This window comes from Chiloscyllium punctatum, chromosome 11, assembly GCF_047496795.1.
Source record: "Chiloscyllium punctatum isolate Juve2018m chromosome 11, sChiPun1.3, whole genome shotgun sequence".
Taxonomy (NCBI): Eukaryota; Metazoa; Chordata; class Chondrichthyes; order Orectolobiformes; family Hemiscylliidae; genus Chiloscyllium; species Chiloscyllium punctatum.
In genome coordinates, this window is record NC_092749.1 from 115,217,023 (window position 1) to 115,240,380 (window position 23,358).

The 23,358-nt window shown below is 42.8% G+C and overlaps 1 protein-coding gene across 5 annotated transcripts in view; it reads left to right on the forward strand.

Moving 5' to 3' along the window:
• wdpcp (WD repeat containing planar cell polarity effector) overlaps positions 1–23,358 on the forward strand; it is a 143,061-nt gene that overhangs the window by 88,687 nt on the left and 31,016 nt on the right. For all 5 annotated transcript variants that reach the window (XM_072581588.1, XM_072581585.1, XM_072581586.1 and 2 more), the window contains 2 exons: positions 66–129; positions 4,942–5,044. In XM_072581588.1, coding sequence (XP_072437689.1) covers positions 66–129; positions 4,942–5,044 — 167 coding nt within the window. The remainder of the gene's footprint in view (positions 1–65; positions 130–4,941; positions 5,045–23,358) is intronic.

Below are 23,358 nucleotides of genomic sequence, written 5' to 3' on the forward strand. Positions count from 1 at the left end.
TTGGATGTTGCTGAAATTCTGCAAATAATAGTTAACATTTCTAATAATTGTCTCGATTTGGACAGGTACCAGCGGTTTGAAAAAGCTTTTCTGCTGGCGATAGATATAGGTGCTCGAGATCTCTTCATGGTGAGTAATTTCCTAAACATTTCTGTGCTGTTTGCTCGTTCCAAATCTGGTGCTATTGTTAACATTTGTGCTTTTTAAAGCAAATTGGTGACAACTAGACTGAAGGAAAGACAGATGCACACATACAGTCAGCCATTGTAGAACTGGTCAGTAGTTCTACTGTGTCCTTTTTTTTGGCTTTTTGACAACTTCTCACTATAGCCTTGGACCTGTTTTTATTTTGCAGATAGCAATCAGACATTCAGAACTTTTCGCTTTTTTTAAATGGGTAATGCATGTGGATGACACCTTTCAATCTAATGGGCATGATATTTGTAATCCACTCCCAAAAAAGAAGTACAGCTGCAAGAACCAAAATATCATGGATGGAGCATGGTTAGGAATCTGAAAGCTTATGCCACTCTAACAAATTATGAAAGCTTTTGCAGGTACTTTTCATACATGAAAGTTAAAGTACAAACTCAAAGGAATTGACACTTAACACTTCTTTTGGTCCTCCCATTTAATTAGCTACAGAAGTAAAATTAACCTGCCCAGAACATCTTGTGTGAAACCCAGCATGTGATCCTTGTTTCCAGAGATCTTGCAACACAATGCCACAGTGAGGTTGGGTGGACAAAGCACTTTGCTAAATCTCTCAGCATGTATCTTCTGGGCCAGAGCTTTGATTGTATATAAAAGCATGAAAAGAAAAGGGCCTGTTTGGGAGGGGGAGGGGAATCTTTAAGTGTCTGCTGCTAATAAAGACATTGTAGAGGCTTTCCTGCAATTTAAAAAAAAGTTACTGTTAATTCTTCAAATTTTCCTGTGTATCTTGGGGAAATAAGAGATTCAAAGAGAATAGGAACAAATCTTTGTTAATCAACTTTTGGTTATTTTTATAATTATCATTCAATTTAGTGTAAAATGTTTCTGTCATCTAACTACCTGTACTCAAAGCTACCCTCATGGCTTCCTGCTTGGAAAGTAAGCCAGCTTGCTGTTGGTATTGAAACACCACAAATTGAAAGGGTTATTTGTTTCTTAATTGCTATTTGCTTTTGCTGATTTATTCACTTTTATTGCCACTTTCTCTCTAGGAGTTCTCTTGTCTCACCTACATTTACACTAAAAGATTAGGTTGAACATGTGCTGCTCAGCATCTGCCATGACATTTTAAACCTAACGTTTAGAAATGAAATATTCAGCCTGTGTGATGTGTCTTAATTTATCCCCTTTAGCTATGGCAAAGTCATACATTTCATTCTAAGTGACATGATAGAAATTAAGGGCTTGCTTTGTAGATAAAGTTAAAAATCACACAACACCAGATTACAGTCCAACAGGTTAATATGGAGGCACTAGTTTTCCAGAACACAATTGCTATAAATTCTGTGTCTTATGATTCTGCTCCACAACCGTTTAATGAAGAAGCAGCGCTTTGAAAGCTAGTGCTTCCAAATAAACCTGTTCGACTGTAATCTGGTGTTGTGTGATTTTTAACTGTGTCCACCCCAGTCCAACACCGACACCTCCAAATCATGGTAGATGAAGATTGGTCTAAAGGTGCAGGACAATATATTGTTGTCCTCCCACCTCCTACAGAGAGCAATATGTTATTATAAACATTAATTTTATTTCAGCATCTTCAAACTTAACATGGCAAATGTGAAATAAACTATTTGTAGAAAGTGGATAAAGAGCAAAGGGAACTGGGCGCCTTCATGGAACTCAAACAAACATGAAAGATAAACACTAATATGAGCCTGTTTGCCTGAGTAGCCTGTCTTAGGGTTAGAATTTTAGTTTTAGAACTCTAATTGTGTAGCAGGAGTCACTAGGTCAGTGCAGAGATTGGAATCTCATCCATAATGTAAAGCCAATTACTTTCAATTAGGTTGTTTCAGCCAATGACATAGGAGATTCATTACACCATCAAAATGCAGAATGAAGGAATATTTAATTTCACTTGTTTTCCATGATTACTCTGGGCCACAAAATTGCACTTTATAAGAGGGGGTGTTATCAGTGAATTACATTAGTATCTATCTAATTCTGGCCTCTATCCATACAAGCACAGGCATAACACAGCCAATAGTTGTCAAGGTCACTATAGCCTTGGATGTTATACCTCAAAAACTGCCCTCCAACCCAAGTTGCCCTAAGACCACTAGTCAGCAGAGCACAGATATAAAGCAGGCGATTTGATGAATTCATGGGAAGACTAAACCAGTTCATTCTCCAGTCATGGATATTTGGCAGCAGCAGCATAGGAAAGTTCTATGATGATGAGAGTCCAGAGGGATTTGCCCACAATCTACTTCAGTCACAAAGTTTGAGAACAATGAAACTTAAGATTGTGATTTGCTGAAGATGGATGAGGTGCTTTTGAGACAACCATACAGGTCTCAGTTATTTAACTTTGCCTATATACCTGAATACAGAGTATACAGATCGAGCATATCCCTGTATAGAAACAAAGAAACATGGAGTAGGAGAAGGCCACTTAGCCCTTCAAACCTACTCAAAATTCAATATGATCATGGTTAATCCTTTAACTCAATGCTAGGTATGTGCTTTCTCCCCATATTCATGATGCCTTTAATATCTAAAAATGGAGCTGCCTCTTTCTTGAATCTTGAAGCTGAATGTGTGAATTTAACAGGGAAAAAGAATTATAAGTTGAACCTGATGGTACAAAACCCTTATGTAATGTAAGATAGTTTATAGGGAAGAATCATATTGTATTGTGCATACTTGCCTAACTAGTTAGTGCATATATTTGGATTGTGGATATCTAGTGAGGTTTATAATCATCTTCTGCATTTTGTAGTTTTTATGCTGAGTTTGCTGCCTGCATTGATCTGGTTTACCAATCTTCTAACTTGATGCTGTCCTAAGTGGGTACTGGCCTGTAACACTGAAAAGAATTGTCCGAAACTCTTCTCAAGTTAGGTGCTGAACAAGTGCAATGTTGATACAGTGCCTATAAAACTGCCAATATAGCAGTCAGCAAACTCAAACTTTCAGGTTTAGGCCTTTGACATTGTCCAACAAGCCAAGGACATCAAACAAATCTGTCCAGTCCACATACTCAGCAAGGTGAATCTCAGAAACTGATCATTTAGCCCACTTTTTAGATTAGATTCCTTGCAGTGTGGAAACAGGCCCTTTGGCCCAACCAGTCCACACCGACCCTCCGAAGAGTAACCCACCCAGACCCATTTCCCTCCTAACACTAACACTAGTGGGCAATTTAGCATGACCAATTCACCTGACCTGCACATCTTTCGATTGTGGGAGGAAATCGAAGCACCCGGAGAAAACCCACACAGACACGGGGAGAATGTGCAAACTCCACACAGACAGTCGCCTGAGGCTGGAATTGAACCTGGTGCTGTGAGGTAGCAGTGCTAACCACTGAGCCACTGTGCTGCCCTCTCCATGCTGCTCTCCAGATGAGAAGGACATCTAATGTCACTTCCCCTAGCTTTTCCCTGTAACCCTGTACATTCTTCCCTTTCAGATAATAATACAATTCCCGTTTGAACCAATTTCCACACACGCGGGCAGAGCATTCTAAACCCTAACCATTCACTGCATGATAAAGTTTCCATTGTTTGCATTCTGAATTTGCACCATTTTTCTATCACAAACCTAAACAAGCAATTGGAAAATTATTGTATTTCAGTACTTAACATAATAATTTGGCGAAAACGAGGACTGCAAATGCTGAGATCAGAGTCAAGATTAGAATGGTGCTGGAAAAGCACAGCAGATCAGGCAGCATCCGAGGAGCAGGAAAATCGACGTTTCGGGCAAAAGCCCTTAATCAGGAATGAAGGCAGGGAGCCTCCGGGGAGGAGAGATAAATGGGAGGGGGATGGGGCTGCGGAGAAGGTAGCTGAGAGTGCAGTAGGTGGATGGATGGGGGTGAAGGTGATAGGTCGGAGGGGAGGGTGGAGCAGATAGGCGGGAAGGAAGATTGACAGGTGAGACAGGTCATGAGGGCGGTGCTGAGCTGGAAGGTTGGAACTGGGGTAAGGTGGGGGGAGGGGAAATGAGAAAACTGGTGAAGTTCACATTGATGCCCTGGGGTTGAAGTGTTCCGAGGCAGAAGACGAGGCGTTCTTCCTCCAGGCGCCAGGTTGTGAGGGAGTGGCGGTGGAGGAGGCCCAGGACCTGCATGTCCTCGGCAGAGTGGGAGGGGGAGTTGAAATGTTCGGCCATGGACGGTGGGTTTGGTTGGTGCGGGTGTCCCGGAGATGTTCCCTAAAGCGCTCTGCAAGAAGGCATCCAGTCTCCCCAGTGTAGAGGAGACTGCATTGGGAGCAATGGATACAATAGATGATATTGGTGGATGTGCAGGTGAAACTTTGGATGTGGAAGGCTTCTTTGGGGCCTTGGATGGAGGTGAGGGGGGAGCTGTGGGAGCAGGTTTCACAATTCATGCGGTGGCAGGGGAAGGTGTCGTGAGGGGAGGGTGGGTTGTTGGGGGGGGCGTGGTCAGGTCCCCCTCCCATTTATCTCTCCACCCTGAAGGCTCCCTGCCTCATTCCTGATGAATGGCTTTTGCCCAAAACGTCGATTTTCTGCTCGTCGGATGCTGCCTGACCTGCTGTGCTTTTCCAGCACGAATGTAATCTTGAAAAGGATTTGTGTTAACACTGTCACATAGAACTTTATTGAACCTTCCTTCCTAAGTTAGCACTATTTTAGAAACTTTAGTTTTAAAACTTGTCTTCTCCATGTGGATCGAAGCAAAGTGTAATAAACAACATAACACATTTGGGGTTTACTGATATGTTCACTGTTTTGGTTTGAATTCAACAGGACATATATTATGTGGCTTTGGATAAGGGTGAGTTGGCACTGGCTGAAGTGGCTAAGAAGAAAGCTAATGAGATTAATGCAGAATCAATAACAGCCGAAGTTGGTAAGAGTTAATTCTTTATAAATGATGAGGTATTTTTATTTAGATCAATCCCATTTAAAAATGCCTCAAATATAGCTCCAGCAATATTGATCGGAGTTGGCAGTTAATTGATTTTGAAGATTCTTGGAAAAAGATTTATCTGATTTGAATTTGCAGTTGTGCACTGTATTGCATTGTGAATGCTATAAACATTTATGTAGCCATCATTTAAGTTAGTGAATCTGTGTTTTATTCACTGGCTTATACCATCCTAATCTCAGTATTTAATATTATTACATTATGGGATATAAATAAAATAATTGCAATGGGAAATGCACATTGGTTAGAAGCTGAAAGTTCTTTTCAAGGAATCAAATGCTACACTTTAATAGCAAAGATCTCATGAAGTCACAACACAACTAAATTTTACAATCTCAGCAGAACCAGAAAGGGTTTTCTTGTGATGGAATCTGTCTCCTTAATGCTAAACCCAATTCAAGGGACTGCCTGCTTTTTCAGTACTCAAGAAAATTCACTGTGATCAATTTAAAATTGTTGCCCTTGTCTTGAAGTTTACCACTACAATATCACCTGATGCCAATAACACCCACTTAATATTTCTTATCACCGAGAAAAGATCTTGTTTAAAAAAATACAATATTGTCCAGTTGTATAAACCATAAATCCACTGACTTTCCAAAATACTTCCCTTTTTCCGTGCCAAGTGAAGTTTCATTTAAGCTTTTTTAATGACAGTAAGGGTATTTCTTTTGACAATATTCTCAGACAATATGTCTGAGAAATTGGTTTAGCCCAGCTATTTGACAGGGAGCCACCACTCTTTTGAGTAATTTCAGCATTTTTTCATCCCAAATTGAAGCAGGTAGAATTCTGAAATTCTTTAAGTTTATTTTCGTTCTTATTATTTAAGTAAGCTGGGTAACTTTTTTAACCAAGCTACCCCCCACAATATGGATTGCATCCATTGTCCAAAACCACACGATTGAATGAGTCTGTGACTTAACTATTGTTGTGAGTATATTTCATAGAATCATAGAATACAGAAGAGACCCTTCAGCCCATTGAGTCTGTACCACCAAAATTATGTTAAATTTACACTACTCACTTTCCAACATTTGATCCAGAGCCTTAAATGTTATGATATTTAAAGTGCTCACCTAACTACATTTTAAAGGTTGTGAGGCTATCCAGCTCGACTATTCTACCAGGCAGTGCATTCCAGATCCCCGTCACCTTCTGGGTGAAAATATTTTTCCTAAAGTCCCCTCTAAACTCCTGTCTTCCAACTTTTAAAAGTGTGCCTCCTTATTGCTAATCTTATATAGGTCTGACAAGTGTCCCCTAAACCTTCTCTCCAATTTGCCAAGTTACCGTGGATCCAATGTGCTTTACCTTTTCAGTTTCCCATATGGGATTTGCTGAAATCTATGTAAACTACACCAACTGCATTACCCTCTTCTTCACTGTTGCCTTTGCCTAATCAATATCACCACCTTCTCCTTCCACTCCTTCTATGTCATGTGTAATTTCAAAAGCATTATCATTCCATTTTGGACAATTTGTTGCATACAAGTATTTTGAGTCACACCTGTCGACCATTGCTGGTTTTAATAGAACACTGATTCCTTCTCAATCTCCTAATACTGTAAACTCTGTGCCATAAAGGTTGCTTCCCTCTGTTGTATAAGGCAGTTGAAAGGCTGAACTCACATCATGAGATAAGCTCCATCCAGCAGGATAGAAAAGACTGTTCCGAGGAGGAACTCACGTGTTTGAGTTGTTCAACTGTTAAATCCATGAAGTTAAACAGTAATATGTACTCACTTTTAAGCATAGCTTGAGAACTCACAATAGACTATCATGCAACTCTGATCTATTGTAACTAGCCATTATGTAGTATGTAATAAACCCATTCTGTTTAACGAGACCAAGGTTCTCTTCTGCAGAAGACTTTCTGTGAGCATCTTTTCCACATGATATCATAACTTAGGCTAAAAGGTAAAGTCGCCCTCATCCTATTGGATTACAGGGCTGCTTTCTCACTATAGAGAGAATCGACTCGTAGATAGGGTGAATAGCCAAGGTCTTTTTCCTAAGCTAGTGGGCATAGGTTTAAGGGGAGAAGGGAAAGATTTAAAAGGGACCTAAGGTTCAACCTTTTCACACAGAGGATGGTGTGCATATGGAATGAACTGCCAGAGGAAGTGGTGGAGGCTGGGACAATTACAAGATTTAAAAGGCATTTAGGTGGGTACATGAATAGGAAGGGTTTAGAGGGATATTTCTCAAGGTTGATATTCCACAACTGTGTTACCTAGATTTTCTGATGAGGTTTGTGCGTGGCCAGAGGTGACGTCATGGGAGAGCACTCCTGTGTGTATATAAATATATATATATTATTATATCCATATTCCCCAGCATGACAAACATCAAAGATTGGAAGGTCATTCGTTTTGAGGTGGGGAATCAATCTGTTATTTTGAGACAAAGTTGTGCAAGTCAGTAAGCATGTAGGAATAGTTTATTTTTGAGGAGAGCAGATCTCCCTCAATTTTTGCATGAACAAAGAACAAAGAAAGAACAAAGAAAATTTACAGCCCAGAAACAGGCCATTCGGCTCTCCAAACCTGAGCCGATCCAAATCTACTGTCTAAACCTGTCGGTCAATTCCTAAGCATCTGTATCCATCTGCTCCCCACCTACTCATGCATCTGACCAGGTGTATCTTAAATGAATCTACCGTGCCTGCCTCTACCACCTCTGCTGGCAACGCGTTCCAGATGCCCACCACCCTCTGTGTGAAGTACTTGCCACGTGTATCCCCCTTAAACTTTTCACCTCTCACCTTGAAAGCGTGACCTCTCATTATGGAATCCTTCGCTCTGGGAAAAAGCTTGTCTTTATCCACCCTGTCTATACCCTTCATGGTTTTGTAAATCTCAATCAGGTCCCCCCTCAATCTCTTTTTTCTAATGAAAATAAACCTATCCTACTCAACCTCTCTTCATAGCTAGCACCTTCCATACCAGGCAACATCCTCGTAAACCCTCTCTGCACCCTCTCCAAAGCGTCCACATCCTTTTGGTAATGTGGTGACCAGAACTGTACACAGTATTCTAAATGCGGCCGAAACAACATCCTGTACAATTTTAATGTGACTTGCCAGCTCTTAACTCAATACCCCATCCAAAGAAGGCAAGCATACTGCATGTCTTCCTGACCACTCTATCCACCTGTGCAGCAACCTTCAGGGTACAATGGACCTGCTCTCCCAGATCTCTCTGTCCATCAACTTTTCCCAAAGCTCTTCCATTCATTGTATAATTCGCTCTAGGATTAATCTTGTCTAAATGCATCATCTCACATTTTGTCTGGATTGAAATCTATCTGCCACTTTCTGCCCAACTCTCCAGTCTGTCTATACCCTCCTGTGTTCTCTGACAGTCCCCTATGCTTTCTGCTACTCCACCTATCTTTGTGTCATCTGTAAACTTGCTGATCATACCAACAGTGCCCTCTTCCAGATCATTTATGTATATTACAAACAACAGTGGCCCCAATACTGATCCCTGTGGAACACCACTGGTCACCTTTCTCCATTTCGAGAAACTCCCTTCAACTACTACTCTCTGTCTCCTGTTGCTCAACCAGTTCTTTATCTACCTAGCTAGAACCACCCTGCACACCATGTGACTTCACTTTCTCCATTAGTCTACCATGGGGAACCTTATCAAACGCCTTATTAAAGTCCATGTATTTGATATCAACAGCCCTTCCTTCATCTATCAACTTGGTCACTTCCTCGAAGAACGCTATTAAGTTGGTAAGGCACGATCTCCCCCGCACAAAACCATGTTGCATATCACTGATAAGCCCATTCTTTTCTAAATATAAATAGATCCTATCCCTCAGTACCTTCTCCAGCAACTTTCCCACCACTGACGTCAGGCTCACTGGTCTGTAGTTCCCAGCATATCCCTACTACCCTTCTTGTACAGGGGGGGACAACATGAGCAACCTTCCAGTTCTCCGGCACCTCACCTGTATTTAAGGATACCACAAAGATATCTGGCAGGGACTCAGCTATTTCCTCTCTCGCCTCCCTCAGCAACCTGGGATAGATCCCATCCAGTCCTGGGGATTTGTCCACCTTAATAACCTCTAGCCTACCCAACACATCTTCCCTACTTATGCCAATGTGATCCAGACTAATCAAACTTCTATCTCTAATCTCAAGATTCATGTTCCTCTCCTCAGTGAGCACTGATGCAAAGTAATCATTCAGAATCTCACCCATTCTCTCAGGTTCGACACACAGCCTTCTTTCATTATCCTTTAGTGGACCAATCCTTTCTCTAGTTACCTGCTTGCTTCTTATATAAGAATAAAATGCTTTGGGATTCTCCTTAATTCTGCTTGCTAAAGCTATTTCATGACCCCTTTTAGCCCGCTTGATTCCTCGTTTAAGACTTGTCCTAATCTTCTGATATTCCTCCAGGGCCTGTTCTGTTCTTAGCTGCTTAGACTTTATTGGATGCTTCCCTTTTCCTCTTGGCAGACCTTATGTACGCTTCCCTTTTCCTCTTGGAATGGAAGTCTCCCACTGAAATAGCACCTAAACAAAGTAGAAAACTGGTTTAAAAGTGCAAGCAAAACATACTGTTGTCAAGCGGAAGCAATAAAGCAGACAGTAAATAGTTGCACATGACATGGTTTGAGATTAAAGATATGGTGTCCTGTTGTGTTTACAGAGAGTACTCCCACCCATTTTTGCTTACAGGTTTAATCAAGCAGTAATATGATATTTGTGGTTAGCTTGGAGGACTTAAGGTGCTGTAAATGAAGGCATGTTTATAGATGTCATGAGAAGTTACAGAAAGACATTCAGGTATTGTGACTATATTTTCAAGCTATGTTGTTTTCTATTTAATAACTTACAAGTGATTTTGCAGCCATGGCTCCTGTTCCATGGGTTCATTAATTTCTCCTGTTCCTCTTAATGTACTATTGCCTCAATGATAATAGTACTTTGTTCGACAAAATTGTGTAATATGCAGCAGGAGCATCGGAATTCTCCAGGATGAAGGATTTGTAGCAGCTTCCACAACAGTAGCTGGCATAGTTCATTCACAACGTCCCACAACATCCTCAACACACAGCAACACTACACTTTGCTCACCTGGAGGAAATAGCATCAAGGACAAAAGACTCTGACCCTCCTGTGTCTCTAACACATCCTAAGGAGCCCTTCAGCTGCAGCCTGATCATGGGGAGGCTATTCACGTTCTATTAGGGATTGCTGCTGTACCTGTGTTTGCTGTCATTGTGTTGCAGCAACAGAGATGGTCACATCTGCTGCAGCTGGATCCATCATTCACAGTTGTCAGTGCAGACCATGTATAGGGAGAAGAAGAAACAGAACATGGTCCATAGCAGCAAGAACAGTCACCATTTATATCCCTGAAAAGTAAAAGTTTAATATGCTGGTCCATTCGGGGACATGAAGCATTCTAACAAGAAAGACCATGAGTTGACCCAACGTGGCATTTTGACATTGAATCTTATTCCAATGAATACATCACCAGTCATGTAGCAAAGAGACAGTAATAGAGTATAGGTACACCACGAGCATGGACTCCTTCTCCTGCAAACGCCAATTCACCATGAAAGGCACAGTAGTGTTATATCTGTAGTTCAGGTGGACAAGGAATCAGTTCGATGCCCCTTTGCGTCCTCAAATGGCTTGCCTTAGCTGTGTGCATTGTGGCCCAAAGGTGCCTCTTTTAATGTTGCATGTGATTATTTCTGCTTCACAGTGATGTCTATCTGCAATTTGCAAGGACCAGTGGCATGGTCAACATTGCTTGTGACCAACATTCGCACTTTATTATTTGTTACTTCACTTTAATTAAACTGTTCAGACATGTTCTGACACACCTGCAGGGCAAGGGCCTCCGGGCTCAGAAGAGCCCTCCTTCCACATAGTTCTATAATGCATTCCTTTCATGTATTGCAGGTAAAGCCTGCATTTCTGGTCATCAGGCAAACTGTGAATGTGCCATTATGGGTGGGGTCACAGCCTTTTTCAGTTTGTAGGTTGCATTTAGCAATTGGCAGATCATGGAGGGATGCTGGGCATGTTGACTTCCTGGCTTGACCTGGTTATCAGGTCCTCCCCTGGCTGAACTTCTAAGTCTCTTAATACGTAGCACTCCCTGGACAGCCTATCTCTACTGAACACCCACATGTTCTCACCCACCTCCTCAAATTGCAAGTTCAACTTCTTCTTTGCCCCCTGAGCCGTGTCACTGCAGTTTCATTATGCCCTTCGTTATGTTGCTCATGTTGAGGCAACTCTGGTGATATACACTTATTGCCAGCCCCCTCTCATTCACTATCAGCTCTTCGACTTGTGCAACAATGCCTCCTTCACCATCCTTGTTCCCTCTGCTTCCTAAATCCCCAGCATTTAATCCTCTCACCCCCCCCCCCCCAACATTTACCTCCAATACCCACCCCTGGCATTAATTTTGCTAAACCACAGGACTGACCATGACCCCAGCCCCCTGACTGTCTTGAGTGGGCAGCCCCAACTGATGACTTACCAGATCTCTGACCACTCTGTCATATTCTCCATCTCATGATCCCAAATCCCTTGACCGTTTGTACCAGATCAGTGGGATTGACTGGGCCAAACCCCACACTGCAATGAGATGGATCACTTGAGTCTGACTGTCCCAGGACAGCTGACCATACCGAGACCCTGGATTGATAATGGACATTGCCCTTGACTCAGAATACTGGCACCCCTGACTGACAACAGCTTCCACTTGAGTTATTAGGGGGCTAATACTCTTCTATTTTGAGATATAGCCATCTGGCTGCTGCACGTGCAGTGCATTTGCTGTGTTGTCGCAGGCAGATACGATAGTTCTGAGGTTGACTTAGTGCTAAGAAAGCAACTAGACCTGAGGTACACCTGGTCTAGCCTGTAAATTATGTACCTGCCACTGCACACAGTGTTGTTGCAGCAGCATTCCAGAGTGCTCCAATGTCAAAAGTGTACTGAATTCCATTTTCTAAAACCTTAGGCTAGATATTGCAGTTAACAGTGGAATATTTCTCACCACTGATTTCAAAGGCTGACAGCAAAGATCTGGCAATCTCTGAGACATGGTGTTCTAATTTCACAACATCAGGTTCTTTTGTCATGGCAATAACATTGGCAATTTATATAGCGCGTTTAATGCAAGGAATTGTTCCAAGGTGCCTCACAATAGCATCTTATAACAGTGTGACAGTGAGCCATGTATGGACATATTAAGCCAGATGACCTAAAGCTCGGTCAAAATGAAAGATTTTAAGATGTTTCTGAGAGGAGAAAAGTGAGTTCATGAGGCCCAAGAGGAAACTTCACCTTAAGGCCCAAGCAGCTAAAAGCATGGTCCCTAATTCTGATCAGATTAGCACAATGGAATTAAAGAATGTGGGTATTTCAGAAGCCTGTGTGATTAGGGCAGAATATGGATATAGGAAAAAGTGAGGACATGGAAGGATTTGAAACCAAGGCAAGAATTTTAAACTTAAGATGCTGTCAAACTGGAAGCTGGTGTACATCAGTGAGCACAGGATTGATGGGGAGAGGAGGACATGCTTCAAGTTAAAGCACCAGCAGTTCAGGTTTAGATGACCTCAGACATGAGAAATTGTTGGGGAATAGGATCAGGGAAAACCCTAAAGCTTTCTATAGGTATATAAGGGATAAAAGAATGAATAGAGTAAGATTAGGGCAATCAAAGTCTGTAGTGGCAAGTTGTACGTGGAGTCAGAGGAGGTAGGGGAAGCAATAAATGAATATTTTTCATCAGTATTCACACTGGAAAAAGACAATGTTGTCGAGGAGAATACTGAGAAACAGACTAGATGGGATAGAGGTTCACAAGGAGGAGGTGTTAGAAATTCTGGGAAGTGTGAAAATGGATTGATCCTAGGATTCTCTGGGAAGCCAGGGAGGAGACTGCCAAGCCTTTGGCTTTGATCTTTGTCGTCAATGTCTACAGGAATAGTACCAGAAGACTGGAGGATAGCAAATGTTATTCCCTTGTTCAAGAAGGGGAGTAGAGACAACCCTGATAATTATAGACCAGTGAGCCTTACTTTGGTTTTGGGTAAAGTGTTGGAAAGGGTTACAAGAAATAGGATTTATAATCATCTCAAAAGGAATAAGTTGATTAGGGATAGTCAACACGGTTTTGTGAAGGGTAGGTTGTGCCTCACAAACCTTACTGAGTTCTTTGAAAAGGTGACCAAGCAGGTGGATGAGGGTAAAGCCGGTGACGTGGTTTATATGGACTTCAGTAAAGCGTTTGATAAGGTTCCCCATGGTAGGCTACTGCACAAAATACGGAGGCATGGGGTTGAGGGCAATTTAGTGGTTTAGATCTGAAATTGGCTCGCTGAAAGAAGACAGAGTGGTGGTTGATGGGAAATGTTCATCCTGGAATTCCGTTATGAATGGTGTACCGCAAGGATTTGTTTTGGTCCACTGCTGTTTGTCATTTTTATAAGCGACCTGGATGAGGGTGTAGAAGGATGAATTAATAAATTTGTGGATGACACTAAGGTTGCTACAGTTGTAGATAGTGCTGAAGGATGTTGTAGGTTACAGATGGACATAGATAAGCTGCAGAGCTGGACTGAGAGGAGGCAAATAGTGTTTGATGCAGAAAAGTGTGAGGTGATTTACTTTGGAAGGAGTAACAGGAATGTAGAATACTGGGTGAATGATAGGATTCTTGGTAGTGTAGATGAGCAGAGAGATCTCGGTGTCCATGTACGTAGATCCCTCAAAGTTGCCACCCAGGTTGATGGGGCTGTTAAGAAGGCATACGATGTGATCGCTTTTACTGCATTAGTAAAGGGATCGAGTTTTGGAACCATGAGGTCATGCTGCAGCTGTACAAAACTCTGGTGAGGCTGCACTTGGAATATTGTGTACAGTTCTGGTCACAGCATTACAGGAAGGATGTGGAAGCTTTGGAAAGGGTTCAGAGGAGATTTACTAGGATGTTGCTTGGTATGGAGGGAAGGTCTTACGAGGAAAGGTTGAGGGACTTGAGACTGTTTTCATTAGAGAGAAGAAGGTTGAGAGGTGACTTAATTGAAATATATAAGATAATCAGAGGGATAGATTGGTTGGATAGTGAGAGCCTTTTTCCTCGAATGGTGATGGCTAGCACGAGGGGACATAGCTTCAAATTGAGGGGTGATAGATATAGGACAGATGTCAGAGGTAGTTTCTTTACTCAGAGTAGTCGAGGTGTGGAGTGCACTGCCTGCAACAGTTATAGACTCGCCAACTTTACGGGCATTTAAATGGTCATTGGATAGGCACATAGACAAGAATGGAATAGTGTAGGTTAGATGGGCTTCAGATTGGTTTCACAGGGCGGTGCACCATTGAGGGCCGAAGGGCCTATACTGCGATGTCATGTTTTATGTTCTATGTTCTAGGTTGTAAGACTGAAGAAAGAGGTTTTTTCAGGTCTAAAACAGGAGTGCTGTCATTAATAAAAATGGAAATTACTAGAGAAACTCCATACGTTTGGCAGCATCTGTGGAGGGAGAAACAGAGTTCAGATTTTAAGTCTGATATAACTCTTCTTCTGAATTAATTGTTTGCTGATAAGTGGGATGTGCATATGGAATTAAGTTAGAAAATAAAATATCACTTTTTTTTAAAATGTGGAATTTCTTACATTTTGGCAAAAATTTGACATTCAGCAAAGATAAAAGTACTTATTCAGAGCAAGTGTGTTCAAGAGTGATTATGAACTTTTTAAACCTCATTCAACAGCATGCAAAGTTTTAAGGGTTTTTACAAATAGATGAAGAGTGTAAGTTTTCTTCAGTATATAGATTCCCAACTGATTGCAGTATGGAGAATTTCCTTGTATCCTCTGGAGATCTTTCTGGATTTCTGAATTTAACTGCACATCACCAGACTCCAGAAGTTCTTGTCAGTTCGAAGGAAAAATGATGCCAAATGCTGATCGTTTTCTTGGCATTACTTTTTAAAATCTGTTTACTGGATGTGGACTGGCTCAGCTATCATCTATTACGCGTCCCTCGTTGCTGAGAAAGTGGTGATAAGTTTCATCCTTGAACTATTGCAGCCTGTGGTGTGAGCACACCCAGAATGCTTTTAGAGAGGGAGTTTTGGGATTTGGTGGGATTCAGCAGTACTGATGGATGGCTACTGTTCTTGTCCTTCTAAATGGTAGGGATCATGGGTGCTGTCTGAAGAACCATGGTGAATTATTGCAGTACAGCATGTCGATCATACACACTGCTCCACTGTGCACTGGTGGAGGAACAGTATGATGACATTGTTAGATAGGACCCAAATAAGAGGCTATTTTGTTCTGGTGTTGAGCTTCTTCAGTGCTGTTAGAGCTGCACTCCAGGGACTTGAAGAGTATTCCATCACAATTCTGACTTACAAACATATGAAATAGGAGCAGAAGTAGGCAGTTTGGCTAGGGATCTGAGGAGGAGACAGAAATGGATTGATCACTGACTGAAATTGCTTACAAATGGTTAAGCCATTTCTTTTGCATTGATGTGCCAGATCCCCCATTGTTGAGCACATGCATATTTATGAAATCTCCTCCTCCAGTGAGTCATTTGTCTAGCACAGTTCACAAACGGAAGTGGCAGGACATAAAATGATGGAATAATATAGTACAGAAGAGACTCGTCAATTATCGAGTCTATACTGCCAAAAATACACTACTACCGACACTAGTGACATTTTTCTGCACTAGGCCCATAGCCTTGAATGTCATGACATTTCAAGTGTTCATCCAAATACTTTTTTACTTCTGTGCTTAGCTTTGATCTGTTGGCTGTGGGATCACTTAGCTTTGTCTATTATATGTTGCCTCTGCTGCTTGACATGCAAATAGTCTAGTGTTGTAGCTCCAACAGCTTGACACTTTGTTTTTAGACATGCCTGGTGCTGATCCTCCTGCACTCTTCGTTAAACCATATTTGATCCCTTGGCTTCATGATGATGGAAGTTTGGAGGGTATCACAGGCCATGAGAGTATCAGCTGTGGTTGAGTACAATCTTGCTGCTGATGATAGCCCACAGTGCCTTACAGATGCCCAGTTTTGAGTTGCTAGATCTGTTTGAAATCTACCTATTCACCATATTGGTACTGCCATGCAATCCAAAGGAGCATATCCTCAATGTGAAGGTAGGACCTCACCTCCACAAGGACTCTGGAGTTACTCCTACCAATTCTATCATGAACAAATACACCTGCAACAAGAAGACTGGTGAGGATGAAATTGAGTAGATTTTTCACTCTTGTTAGTTCCCTGATCTGCTGCAAACTCTAGCAGCAATGTCCTTAGGACTTGGCCAACTTGGTCAGTAGTGATGCTTCCAAATTTGTTCATCTCCTGAGGCCAGGGTTGTTGGAGGGTGCTCATTGTCCATGCTTGACCTCATGTCATGAAACTTTATGGGGTCACCTGGAAATTCATTCCCAATCGTATACTAATGTGGTTCTAAGTCTGGTGGTGAGACCATGGTTATTTTAATTGATCTTTTTAAAAAATCAGTTTGTCTGGATGTATGGCATTGTTCCCAACGTAAAACTTCATTCCATGTTCAGTTTGGTGCTGAATATGTTCTAAGCAATGAAATCATCATGAAATCAAATTATATTATTGATAAATGTCATCATGAAAATCTCACTGGCATATTAGAAAATGAATTAAGGATGCAAGTTGAATTCATTATTTTAATATTGTCAGCAATAAAATACCAAACACAATTGCAATTCAAGTGAAGCCTGATAAAATGTGTGTTTAGTTTAGTGTGTAATTTTAGTGTGTGGTGGAAGTCACATCTAAGAAGAGTTCAGTGCAACATCTTAATAGGTCTGATGTTGATCAAAATGGACTTTTGACTAAGATCTTGATATCTTTATAGAAGTCTCTATTAAAGAATGAGAGTTATTCTATATTATATGATCCATCTCTCCTTCTATTTTATCAATCTTGTACTGAATAGGACATTCAATGTCCCCCACCCCGTCCCTTCAGAATTCCTATTCTCAATGCTTGGAAGATATGATGCTTCTTGTAGACACTCTGAGAATTCTACTCTGCGATTAGCTCCTACAGTGAGCTCTGTCACTTGTGTCTCTGATTTTTTTTCTCTCTCTTTCCTGTGATGAAGTTCTCAACCTACTTAGCACTTCTTTTGTAGTCTTTATGATTTCGGTTAAAGTATTCAGTATGCTGATTGTCTTTCTAGTTTAACTATTAAATTCCCTTTGGCCCATATCTGATCATACAGTATGTCAAAAGGTACTTTACATCTTTTAGATTTGTGTAGCTAAACATACCCATTTACGACGGAAAGCTCTCATTAACTGATAAAGGCAATGCACTTAAAACTGTTTTAATTAAATTGGCATCTTTAGATTGCTACATTGGTGGCACGCTATCCAGCTAAATGCCTACAAGCAAAAAAGCTTCCATTCTGTTGAAGTGTCTGTTTCTGCAACAATGGAACTTCAGGAACTGAAGGGCAGTTGCTAAGTTCTGTATTAGAGAGTGCACTGTCTACTGTCCCCTTAGTAACACCCTGAAATAGGAGTTCTGATCTGTCAATCATGTTTTCAAGCTATACATTTAAGTCATGTTTGTAATGAGCCTTCCCTTTTATCTTCATTGCCTCCAGGTATTTCCTGTTAATTTTCAGGACTTGAACTCAAGTTCATACTCTTCTATATTGCTTAATACCCAGTAAGACAGGTATACGAGGCAAGTAAACATTAAGCTTCCCTGCCTCCAGCTATTATTGTCAGTGTCACTAAAGTTTCTATGCTACAATTAGCACAAAAATATGCCTTCTCTATCAGGGTTACAATTTCCAAACATTCTCTTCCTTACTTTGTTTGTCAGATCACATGGAATTGAAGAAACCCTATACATTTTCTTCACCTTATTGCTGATATATTGTGCTGTCATGACAACAATTTGTTAAAATTTTGAGAGATATCAAAAATATCTTGTTTGCAAGATAGAAATTCATGGCAATATTTGGTATTTAAAATTTAAAGACAGATTTGAAGAAATCAAATTATGTTGAAGCTTTCTTTGAGAATTGATGTGGCAAGCCTTTAATTAGTAGGAAAGCTCAGCAGGTCTGGCAGTATCTGTGGAGAGAAATCAGAGTTAATAAAAGAAATCAAGTGACCTTTCCTCAGAACTCAGAACTTGAGAATTAATGGAATTCCTTTAACATGTAGCACAACAGTACCTTGGGAACAGTAGGATTTAGTCTACTTTTGCATGTTTTAAATGTTGTTGACCTTCTTGGTACATTTGGCAAGGAGCTACCCCCAAGAGGATGGGTTGATCTTCCTTATTTTCTACCTTTCCATTGATCAATAAGCAGGGGTTGTATACTGGCCGGTTGCTCCTACTGTGTGGGAGTCAGTTATTGATGGTTTCCTTTTGGTCTGTGAAGGTTGGTTTCTCACTGTCTCAGTCTGGGTCTAATGTAGATGCCAGAACCTAAGGAGGAGATATGAGTGGGAAACTTTTTTGGAAGGCAAAAAAAGTTAAAGGGTTTTAAGTACATACTTGTTAGAACTTTCTCTTGAAAAAAAAAACTTTCCTGTTGATTCAGGTTGGAAATTTTGCAATATTAATGCTATGTTGTCATTTAAATATGGAATCATCAAAAACTTGGCCAATGCCATATGACAATATCTGTAACATAGGTGATTTTGCAGCATCTTATAGATCTGTACCTTGCCTATGTATTTGATTGCTGTGTTGACTGAAATCTGTTTGAAGTGTTCTCGTTTTCAAATCTTTGAAGAGTCTATCTACAAGGCAGCCTTGAGGGATACAGGTGGCTCTGCATGTATCTATGCTGCCTTTTACCTTGAAGATGACAGAATAGTTTTTCTTTCTGGCCACCGCCTCAGAGGCTTCCCTATCTCAATAATTGTTGTCATAATAGAGTATTTTTGACAAGCAGAATAATCTAGTTACCAGTCTGACTGATAGTATGAATGTTTTACAATTGCAACAAGAAAATGTTTCTGATCAGCAAGAAGTTATCTAGCTGCCAAGAAATAGTGATGGCTGAGCTTTTACTGATGTTTTACTGTTCTTTGAAGCTGGGGTTTTTCCGGCAGCATCTCCTTCGTGTTTATTTCATAGTATTTGAGGAGAGGTGGTGGTGTAGTGGTCATGTCATTGGACTCGGACCCATATATGACTCCAAACTCTCAGAAACCTGGTTAACCCTTAAGTGCCCTGAGAGCAATTATGGATGAGCAGCAAATGCTGGCTGAGCTAGTGACACCCACAGCCCAGAAGACTTATTTTAAAAATTGCATACAAACTTTTCTTGTACAAGCAGATACTATTGACTTCAATATTGTCCTGCTGAGGACACTTTATGGTTACGGTAGGGGATTTTAACTTTTCAAACATAGACTTGGACTGCCATAGTGTTAACGGTTTAGATGGAGAAGAATTTGTTAAGTGTGTACAAGAAAATTTTCTGATTCTTTTTGTGGATATACCTACGAGAAAAGATGCAAAACTTGACCTCCTCTTGGGGAAAAAAGGCACGGCAGGTGACTGAGGGGTCTGTGGGAGAGCACTTTGGGGTCAGCGACTATAATTCTATTAGTTTTAAAGTAGTGATGGAAAAGGATAGACCAGATCTAAAAGTTAAACTTCTAAATTGGAGAAAGGCCAATTTTGACGGTATTAGAGTCATAGAGATGTACAGCATGGAAACAGACCCTTCAGTCCAATCCATCCATGCCGACCAGATATCCCAACCCAATCTAGACCCACCTGCCAGCACCCGGCCTATATCCTTCCAAAGCCCTCCTATTCATATACACATCCAAATGCCTCTTAAATGTTGCAATTGTACCAGCCTCCAGCACTTCCTCTGGCAGCTCATTCCATGCATGCACCACTCTGTGTGAAAGAAATGGCCCTTAGGAATCTTTTATATCTTTCCACTCTCACCCTAAACCTATGCCCTCTAGTTCTGGACTCCTACACCCCAGGGAAAAGACTTTGCCTATTTACCCTATCCATGCCCCTCATAATTTTGTAAACCTCTATAAGGTCACCCCTCAGCCTCGAACACTCCAGGGAAAACAGTCCCAGTCTGATCAGCCTCTCCCTATAGCTCAAATCCTCCAACCCTGCCAAAATCCTTGTAAATCTTTTCTGAACCCATTCAGGTTTCACAACATCTTTCCGATAGGAAGGAGACCAGAATTGCACACAATATTCCAACCGTGGCCTAACCAATGTCCTGTACAGTCGCAACATGACCTCCCAACTCCTGTAGGAGGAGAAAGTGAGGACTGCAGATGCTGGAGATCAGAGCTGAAAATGTGTTGCTGGAAAAGCGCAGCAGGTCAGGCAGCATCCAAGGAACAGGAGAATCGACGTTTCGGGCATAAGCCCTTCTTCAGGAATGAGGAAAGTGTGTCCAGCAGGCTAAGATAAAAGGTAGGGAGGAGGGACTTGGGGGAGGGGCATTGGGAATGTGATAGGTGGAGGGAGGTCAAGGTGAGGGTGATAGGCCGGAGTGGGGTGGGGCGGAGAGGTCAGGAAGAAGATTGCAGGTTAGGAAGGCAGTGCTGAGTTCGAGGGATTTGACTGAGACAAGGTGGGGGGAGGGGAAATGAGGAAACTGGAGAAATCTGAGTTCATCCCTTGTGGTTGGAGGGTTCCCAGGTGGAAGATGAGGCGCTCTTCCTCCAACCGTCATGTTGCCATGGTCTGGCGATGGAGGAGTCCAAGGACCTGCATGTCCTTGGTGGAGTGGGAGGGGGAGTTGAAGTGTTGAGCCACGGGGTGGTTGGGTTGGTTGGTCCGGGTGTCCCAGAGGTGTTCTCTGAAACGTTCCGCAAGTAGGCGGCCTGTCTCCCCAACATAGAGGAGGCCACATCGGGTGCAGCGGATGCAATAGATGATGTGTGTGGAGGTGCAGGTGAATTTGTGGCGGATGTGGAAGTGTACCTTGGGGCGTTGGAGGGAAGTAAGGGGGGAGGTGTGGGCGCAAGTTTTGCATTTCTTGCGGTTGCACCACCCACGCCCTCCACCTCCTCCATGATTTTCGCTTCCCCGGTCCCCAACGCCTTATCTTCACCATGGGCATCCAGTCCCTGTACATCTCCATCCCCCATCATGAAGGACTTAAAGCCCTCCGCTTCTTCCTTTCCCCCGTACCAACCAGTATCCTTCCACCGACACCCTCCTTCGACTGACTGAACTGGTCCTCACCCTGAACAACTTCTCTTTCCAATCCTCTCACTTCCTCCAAACTAAAGGAGTAGCCATGGGCACCCGCATGGGCCCCAGCTATGCCTGCCTCTTCGTAGCATATGTGGAATAGTCCATCTTCCACAGCTACACTGGCCCCACCCCCCACCTTTTCCTCTGCTCCATTGATGACTGTATCGGCGCTGCCTTGTGCTCCCACGAGGAGGTTGAACAGTTCATCCACTTAACCAACACATTCCACCCCGACCTCAAATTCACCTGGACCATCTCAGACTCCTCCCTCCCCTTCCTAGACCTTTCCATTTCTATCTCGGGTGACCGAATCGACACGGACATTTACTATAAACCGACCGACTCCCACACCTACCTAGACTACACCTCCTCCCACCCTGCCCCCTGTAAAAATGCCATCCCATATTCCCAATTCCTTCGTCTCCGCCGCGTCTGCTCCCAGGAGGACCAGTTCCAAAACTGTACCACCCAGATGGCCTCCTTCTTCAAGGACCGCAATTTCCCCCCAGACATAGTCGACGATGCCCTCCACCGCATCTCTTCCACTTCCCGCTCCTCCGCCCTTGAGCCCTGCCCCTCCAACCGCCACCAGGACAGAACCCCACTGGTCCTCACCTACCACCCCACCAACCTCCATGTCCAGCGTATCATCCGCCGTCATTTCTGCCACCTCCAAACGGACCCCATCACCAGTGACATATTTCCCTCTCCTCCCCTATCAGCGTTCCGAAAAGACCACTCCCTCCGTAACTCCATCGTCAGGTCCACACCCCCCACCAACCCAACCTCCACTCCCGGCATCTTCCCCTGCAACCGCAAGAAATGCAAAACTTGCGCCCACACCTCCCCCCTTACTTCCCTCCAAAGCCCCAAGGAACACTTCCATATCTGCCACAAATTCACCTGCACCTCCACACACATCATCTATTGCATCCGCTGCACCCGATGTGGCCTCCTCTATATTGGGGAGACAGGCCGCCTACTTGCGGAACGTTTCAGAGAACACCTCTGGGACACCCGGACCAACCAACCCAACCACCCCGTAGCCCAACACTTCAACTCCCCCTCCCACTCCACCAAGGACATGCAGGTCCTTGGACTCCTCCATCGCCAGACCATGGCAACATGACGGTTGGAGGAAGAGCGCCTCATCATCCGCCTGGGAACCCTCCAACCACAAGGGATGAACTCAGATTTCTCCAGTTTCCTCATTTCCCCTCCCCCCACCTTGTCTAAGTCAAATCCCTCGAACTCAGCACTGCCTTCCTAACCTGCAATCTTCTTCCTGACCTCTCCGCCCCACCCCACTCCGGCCTATCACCCTCACCTTGACCTCCCTCCACCTATCGCATTCCCAATGCCCCTCCCCCAAGTCCCTCCTCCCTACCTTTTATCTTAGCCTGCTGGACACACTTTCCTCATTCCTGAAGAAGGGCTTATGCCCGAAACGTCGATTCTCCTGTTCCTTGGATGCTGCCTGACCTGCTGCGCTTTTACAGCAACACATTTTCAGCTCCCAACTCCTGTACTCAATACTCCATGGCGAACCTTGTTGAATGCCTTACTGAAGTCCATATAAATCACATCTATCACTGTCCTCATCAATCCTCTCTATTTCTTGTTCAAAAAACTCAATCAACTTAATGAGACATAATTTCCCACGCACATAACCATGTTGACTATCCATAATCAGTCCTTGCCTTTCCAAATATATGTACGTCCTGTCCCTCAGGATTCCCTCCAACCACTTGCCTACCACCGACGTCAGGCTCACTGGCCTATAATTCCCTAGCTTGTCCCTACCACTTTTCTTAAACAGTAGCACCAAGTTAGCCAACCTCCAGTCTTCCAGCACTTCACCTGTGACTCGGTAAAAGGCCCAGCAATCATTTCCCTAGCTTCCCACAGAGTTCTAGGGTATACCTGATCAGGTACCAATTCCAAAT